The sequence below is a fragment of the Triticum aestivum genome, chromosome 7D (assembly GCF_018294505.1).
Source record: "Triticum aestivum cultivar Chinese Spring chromosome 7D, IWGSC CS RefSeq v2.1, whole genome shotgun sequence".
NCBI lineage: Eukaryota > Viridiplantae > Streptophyta > Magnoliopsida > Poales > Poaceae > Triticum > Triticum aestivum.
In genome coordinates, this window is record NC_057814.1 from 113,525,995 (window position 1) to 113,533,759 (window position 7,765).

Genomic DNA, 7,765 nt, shown 5'->3' on the forward strand with positions numbered 1-7,765 from the left:
CTGGAGCAAGTTTGTCTGGTTTGATCCAAAGTGTTTTATTCCTGGTGTCTCCTTTTCTCAAGCTAATGGCCTTTCATTTCTTTTCCTATTTCTTGTTTCTTGCATTATTGCTATTAACAGTGTAGGACAATTTTTTGTTATGTGGTGAAACTCACTGACTCGTGTAGCATGAAGAGAACCACTCACCCCGATGGCTTCGTGTATATATACATGTATATAAGTTGCAAGTCGAGCCGTGTAATGTGCGGTTGGTGAAACTATTTATTAGCGGTCCATTTTATTAGATGTTTCTTTCAGAACGTAACCAATGCATTAGATATGGCGGGAAAGGGACGCCTTTTGCGGTGCTCCGTTGCCGTTGCGGCCTCCGGCGGTGGCGCCCATTCTGGATCCCGGGGGCCGAAATTTCGCCCCTTTCGCCTGTCGGCGTGTTGGTGGTGGTGGCGGCGGCGGTGAACCGCTCCAGAGGAACCCTAGCGCTCTCCCTCCCTCCCTTCCTGGAAGGGTTGGGCCGTCCCGGGCCGGCTAGGACGGGGGCGGCTGTTGGGCCTCCTGGTTGCTCCTCTGACGGCCCACCTCTGAACCGCCCCCCCCCCTCCCTTGGGTTGTGGCCCAAACCCCGTCTAGAGGCCCACCCGCCCCCTCTCTAGGGTTGGACTCGGGGCTGTCCTCCCCCCACTCTCCCCGACTCCTCCCAGCGCCGCCCCCCTCTCTTCCCCTTCCTGCGCCGCTCATCGCCCCGTCCCCTCCTCCAGCGCCCCCTCCTCCCCCCGTGGTGGTGCCCGCCATGACCCGGGATGCTCGGGATGGGGCTCCCCGCCCCAAACGACGTGCTGGGGGCCGGGATGCGGCCATTCCCCCGGAGGCGCGCCGTCCCTCACCGGAGGGTTCCCGGCGGGAGGCTGAGCTCCGCGACGGCCTCCTTCGCAGCAAGGGGTCGGCCGAGGCCGACACCGCCGATTGGCGTTCCTCGCGGGGCCGCGACCACTCTCCCGAGGCGTGGCGCTGTCGAGGTCGGGACCGGCGGCCTTCGCCCCGCTGCTCTCGTTCCCCACCGCGGTCCGAGCGTGCGCCGGCCTCCCCCCCCCCCCCCCCGCGGCGCTATGACCCTCCCCGTCGCCAAGCCCAATTCCCCCCGTCCGGTCCTAACAACAACAACAATCGCAACGGACAGGGGGCGTTCGCCAAGAAGAAGAAGAAGAGGGGTGCCCAACCCCAACCGGGTGGTCCGGCCTCTTCGGTCACTAACCCGACGGTGGTGGTGGCGCCCCCCTCGACCGCGGCCGCGGTCACCTGCTTCAACTGTGGGGTGGCCGGGCATTGTCAGGTGGACTGCCCCAAGCCTCCGGCTTGCTACCTCTCCAAGAAGACGGTTCACCCCGCCGCCCTCTGCCCGGTGCACCAGCCTCGTGGGACCCTTGGGTTGTTTGGCTATGCGTTGGATGACCTGGGCTTCTTCCAGATGGACCTCCCTGAGGCCCGGGCCACCCCGCCCATGACCGCTCTCATCTCGGTCTTGGATGGCCGGACGGCTTCACTGGCCATCATCTATGAGGAGCTTTGCCACCTGTTTAACCCGGATTGGGATTGGGAGGTGACCCCGATCTCGGACCGGGAGTTCACCACGATCTCCCCCGACCCGGTCAGCCTCCGCTACGGCACCCACCGCGCCAGACTCACGCTCGCCCTCAACCAGCTCTCAGTCCGCATCTCGGTCCCGTCGGTGGACCCGCTTGCGGTGGCCACCTTGTCCACGGTGTGGGTGCAGATCCGTGGGCTTCCCCCACCTGCTAGGGACGAGGGGGTCCTCCGTGGCTTGTCCCGTCTGTTGGGCACGTATGTGGCTGTCGACAGCGCCTCTCTGCCCAAGGGCCCTGCTGTTCGGATTCTGATCAAGTCCCCCGACCCCTCCAAGCTCAAGACGACGATCCGGATGTTCTTCAACGACGTTGGTTATGACCTGCGCATCTTGGTTGAGGGTGGGACTCCCACTGATCCCCTCAGCCCGGATGATGGGGGTGGCGCCAACCCCGAGCCAGGGCCGGACAGGGGGGCTGACACTCAGGGTTCCCCCCGTCGCCCTCGCAACCGCTCACCCCACTCTGAGGCCTCCGACGATGACTCGACAGACCCTGGGGACGATCTTCCTCCAGTCGGCTCCTTCCACCCCTCGTCTACTCACTGCTCGGGGTTGGGCTCCCGCGATGCCTGCCCCGGGGACGAGTCTGAGGACATTGAGACTATTGCTGCCATGCTCGACGAGGCCGCCACCCTCCCACCTGGCGCCACCCTCCCCCCTCCCTTCCTCCCTGTGTTACCGTCCTTGTCTAAGGATGAGGGGAGCGGTGTCAGCCGGGGTAGCATGGAGGTCCGCCCCCGTCCTCCCCACGGCTTGTGTCTCCAGTGCCGGTCCGGGAGGACCCCTCGGCGCCGACCCTTCTGGAGTCCGATCCCGTGGCTCCCCCTTCTCCCACGTCCTCCAGGCCTCCAAAGTCCCGGGGCCGCCACCGCTCGGCCTCTACTCCGGTCTCGTCTGCCCAAAACAGTGCCCGGCTCGGGGCGGCTCCGCGGCTGACCGGGGCCTCGCCGGCCGCGGTGGAGAAGGCCTCCCGACGCGCCGCCATCCGCAACCTCGACACAGGTCCGTCTGACTCCCAGGCCCCTTGTCCTGATTCTGATGATATTTGCGACTCTTCCTTTTCTGCTCTTGCTGGTGTTCCACTTGGTCATCTGGCCAAGGTCGCGGCCGACTCAGCTATAGTCTTCCGTGGCAAGAAGGGCCCGGTCTTAGAGCAGCTTGCGTCCCTCCAGGCCAAGGAGATTCTGGAGGGCCATCTCGCATCCACTCGGGCTCGCGAGGCGGCAGCAGCTGCGGAGGCCCCCACCCCTACGCCCCGCCGGGCTGGGGGTCGGGGTCACCTTGAGGACAACCCGGGTGAGATCGGTGGTCGGACGCGTTCTCGTACTGCCCAGTTGCGCCGTGCCCTTAGTGCTACTACTACAGTCGGGTCCCGGGAGAGCCGCTAGGCGAGTGATTATGCGCGCTCTATTTTGGAACCTGCGGGGCTTCGGTCATGATGGCCGCCGCAGGCAGCTCATTGAATAGATGCGCGATGAGTCCATAGATGTGGTAGCAATCCAAGAAACAATGCGCACTGAATTCTCTCTCGTGGAACTTGAGCACCTTAGCAGACATCTATTCTCATGGCACTGGTTGCCATCTAGTGGAGTGACAGGTCACTCCGGTGGCATTCTTCTAGGTGTGAAGGATGCCACCATTGAGGTGGGCTCCATGGACCGTGGATCCCACTTTGTTAGCATGGAGGTCTGGGAACGCGATATGAATTTCAAGTGGGAGATCATCATGGTGTATGGCCCTGCTGACTATAGTCGCTCAACCGCTTTCTTGGCCGAACTTCATGCCAAGATCTCTTCCGCGACCCTTCCTGTTGTGGTAGGAGGAGACTTCAACCTCCTTCGCTCCGCCGAGGAAAAGAGCAATTCGCGGGTTGATCTTGCGGAGATGTGTCGTTTCAACGACTGGGTTGCGGACCTAGGTCTCCTAGAGCTGGACAGGGTCGGGGCGAGATTTACCTGGACCAATAGACAGGTTTTCCCGACCCTTAGTGTGCTGGACCGTGTGTTTGTCTCCCCCGACTGGGAGCTTCGGTTCCCTTTGGCCTCCCTCTAGGCTATTACTCGCATTGGGTCCGACCATGTTCCCCTTCTCTTATCATCTAGGGATGAGAGACCGCGCCCCCCTCCGCGGTTTCGTTTCGAGGCTTTCTGGCTCTGGCAGCCAGGCTTTGTGGCAACCGTCCAGGCTCACTGGGTCTCGGCGTCAGCCGAGCCCCATAGGCAGATGTCGATCTTGGACGAATGGCATCACCTGTCCAAGTGATCCAGGCAGTTCATGAAGGGATGGGAAGCTAATATTGGGAGGGATCTTCGGATCCAGAAGGCCTCCCTCCTAGAGGAGATCCAGGCCCTTGATCTCCGTGCAGATATTGCTGGGATCTCCGCGGAGGAATGGGCTCATAGATACAATTTGGAGGACTCTCTCATGGAGATCTACTCCAAGGAGGAAGAATTTTGGCGCCAACGTGGCTCTATGAATTGGGTGCTGTTTGGGGACGCCGGCACTGCTTACTTCCAGGCCATCGCTAATGGTCGTAGGCGACGCTGCTCCATTCCCCTTTTATGGGAAGGAGGTCAGCTGTTTCAGGAACCTCAGGCTATCCGCTTGCTGGTCGACGACTTTTACAAGTCGTTATTTCAGGGGTGCCCTCGGAGTGGGATCGCCCTTGCAGACCACATTTGGTCGCCCGACCAACAGATCTCCCCGAAGGAAAACTCGGCCCTGCTCGCCCCTTTTGATGCCGCGGAAGTGGAGGCCTTTGTCAACGCCATGAACCCGGCCTCGGCCCAAGGCCCCGATGTATTCTTGGTCCGTTTTTTTCAGGCCTTCTGGCCGATGGTCAAGGAGATCATCCTTGATCTATTCCGTGAGTTCTCTAGGGGAACATTAGACATGTCCCGGCTTAACTACGGGATCATTTCTCTGATTCCCAAGGTGCCGGGTGCTGCGGACATTAGGCAGTTCTGCCCCATCACAGTCCTCAATGTGATATTTCGGATTTTGGCGAAGGGGTACGCCACTAGGGCGGCCCTAATCGCCCCCCGGATCCATCACCCGAACCAGTTGCCCTTCACGAAAGGCAGGTATATTCTGGATGGGATCCTCGTTCTTCACGAGGTCATCCATGAGGTCAAGAGCAAACATCTCCGCGCTGTGTTCTTCAAGATCGACTTCCACAAAGCTTATGACACCGTTCATTGGTCCTTCCTTCGGGAGGTGTTTCTCAAGCATGGATTTTATCCTCACTGGATTGCCTGGGTGATGCAGTTAGTGACAAGCGGTCGGACGGCTGTGAACATAAATGGGGAGGTCGGGCCATACTTCATGACTGGCCAAGGGGTACGATAGGGAGATCCGATATCCCCATTTCTCTTCAACCTTGTGGTTGATGCCCTCGCCTCGATCCTTGATTTGGCCAAGCGCCCCGGCCACATTAGGGGGATTTGCCCCCATCTTGTGGCCAATGGAGGTCTGACCCACCTCCAATATGCTGATGACACCATTATGATGGTGGAAGGATCGGATGAGGATATTCAGAACCTCAAGTTCCTCCTCCTCTGCTTTCAGAAAATGTCTGGCCTCACAATTAACTTCGCGAAAAGTGAGGTGATGGTCCTGGGATATTCTCAGACGGAAGCTCAGCGAATTGCCAACCGCTTGAACTGCCGCTTGGGGTCCTTCCCGGCTACTTACCTTGGCATGCCACTTAGTGACACGCGTCTACTGGAGAAGGACTTCTGTCCAATAATCGCCAAGCTCCAACCTAGGATGGAGCCTTGGCAGGGGAGATGGCTTTCCAAAGCTGCTCGAGTTTATTAGCCTACTGATGTATATTATGGGATTCTATAGTCTACATGAATCCCTTCATCATGAGGTCACCAAACTCCTTTCCAGATTCTTCTGGGCTGGAGAGAACAATAAACAGAAGTACCACATGGTGAAATGGTCTGAGATCTGTAAGCCTAAGACCAAGGAGGCCTTGGGGTCATTTCCTCCAAGCGGATGAATATTGCCCTCCTCTCCAAATGCTTTGGCGGATTCAGAACGATGAGGGCGGCCTATGGCTTGAGATTATCCGTGCGAAGTACCTGCGCGGGCAACCGCTGGCTTTCGCACCTAGATCTGGAGGGTCCCAATTCTGGCAATCGGTGATCCGTCTGATGCCGGTCTTGCGCATTGGGACCTCCATTAAAGTAGGCACCGGATCCGCCACCCTATTCTGGCTGGTTATATGGATAGCTAATCTTTGGGCTGACTTGGTTGACATTGGTATATAGTCTATGTTATACTGTTAAATAACAAGCCTTCTATTATCTATATTCTAGTTAATACGTGTGCTTGGGAGTCCTCGCAATTTGAATAAACCAAGATCTTACCATGACTGCAATTTTAGAGAGACGCGAAAGTACAAGCATGTGGGGTCGCTTCTTTGCGGAACGCTTTTTTGCGTTATTCTCGATCTGTGTCCGCCCACAACTCTTTGTGGCTGTGGACTTAGCTGACTTGGGCGCTATTGCCTTCCGCCGTACCTTCGGGGCAGTGGAGCTCGAGCAATGGGATGAATTGCTTGAGTGTATTGCCCTCCACTCCCCCTCCCTTGAGACCGACTCGCTGTCCTGGCATCTCGAGCCAAGCGGTAGATTTTTGACTAGATCCCTATACCAGGCGATTGTTCCCACCCCTGGCCCGGTGGAACTATCGGTGCTTTGGGAGATCAAACTCCCCTTGAAAATCGGCATATTTCTCTCGCAATGGGTGTCGGTGTCAAAATCGGCGGATCTCGGGTAGGGGGTCCCGAACTGTGCGTCTAAGGCGGATGGTAACAGGAGGCGGGGGACACAATGTTTACCCAGGTTCGGGCCCTCTCGATGGAGGTAATACCCTACTTCCTGCTTGATTGATCTTGATGATATGAGTATTACAAGAGTTGATCTACCACGAGATCGTAGAGGCTAAACCCTAGAAGCTAGCCTATGATTATGATTGTTGTTGTCCTACGGACTAAACCCTCCGGTTTATATAGACACCGGAGGGGGCTAGGGTTACACAGAGTCGGTTACAAGGGAGGAGATCTACATATCTGAATTGCCAAGCTTGCCTTCCACGCCAAGGAGAGTCCCACCCGGACACGGGACGAGGTCTTCAATCTTGTATCTTCATAGTCCAACAGTCCGGCCAAAGTATATAGTCTGGCTGTTCGAGGACCCCCTAATCCAGGACTCCCTCAATGGGTCCGAGGTCGCCTTCCCTCGGGCACGGAGGTCCGAAAATGGAATGGCCGTAGGGATGGCCTCTGCCCCATTTGTTTGGTACCGGAAGACTGCAACCACATCTTCTTCTGGTACCCTGCGGCGCAGTTCTTATGGAGCTGCTTCCGGGAGGTGGTTGGCGGCAATTGGTGCCACGACAACCTCCCGGATTTGTTTAGGGAGGTCCTTAGACTCCCCGGTGCTAGTCGCGCCCCCATTTTGGTGGCTTTGGGTACCCTTGCTTGGACCCTCTGGTGTACCCGCAATAAACTAGTCATTGAACACGTGATTCCGTGACGTGTGACTGATGTGATCTATAAAATGTGTGGCTTCTTACAGCTCTGGAGACCGCTTAGCAAGCGGCGCGACCGAGACGTCATCGACAACATCATTGTGGGTTTTCGTTCCTCGGCATCGGCTTTTACTCTAGCACCTCCACCACCGCCACCGCCCCCCGAGCTGGATTAGCTTTTCTTTTTTAGCTTTCTTTGGGGCTTGTCCTGCTGTGCCCCCAGCGTGACTCTATGACTTGATTGTACTTTGTACCGATGTGTTGGATGCTTGGTTCGTTGCTTTATAATATAAAGCGGGGGGAAACCCTTTTTCTTAAAGGGACGCCTTTTTTAAAGCTTATTACAAACTTATGCTTATCGTTTCAGATTTGAGAACCAACACCACCCTCGACCGCCCCACAATTGTAGTACACATCAAGGATGACCATGGAGACATTCACGAGCTCATCAAATCCATCACAAAGTGCAAAAGTGTGCACCTTGTTTATCAAGGCTAACATCATTGTTTTCATTCATTAAGAGGATAAAAGCATACAAGGGGTAAGGTGAGAACATCTGAACCACATCGAAAAAGAGGAAAGAAG

At 57.0% G+C, this 7,765-nt stretch overlaps 1 protein-coding gene across 1 annotated transcript; it reads left to right on the forward strand.

Annotated features, from left to right (window-relative positions):
- Positions 1-787: 787 nt before the first annotated feature.
- On the forward strand, positions 788-7,474 carry LOC123170925 (uncharacterized). Its single transcript, XM_044588636.1, has 2 exons — positions 788-2,641; positions 7,228-7,474. The coding sequence occupies exon 1, from the start codon at positions 788-790 to the stop codon at positions 2,573-2,575; it is 1,788 nt and encodes a 595-aa protein (XP_044444571.1). The 3' UTR covers positions 2,576-2,641; positions 7,228-7,474.
- Positions 7,475-7,765: the final 291 nt, after the last annotated feature.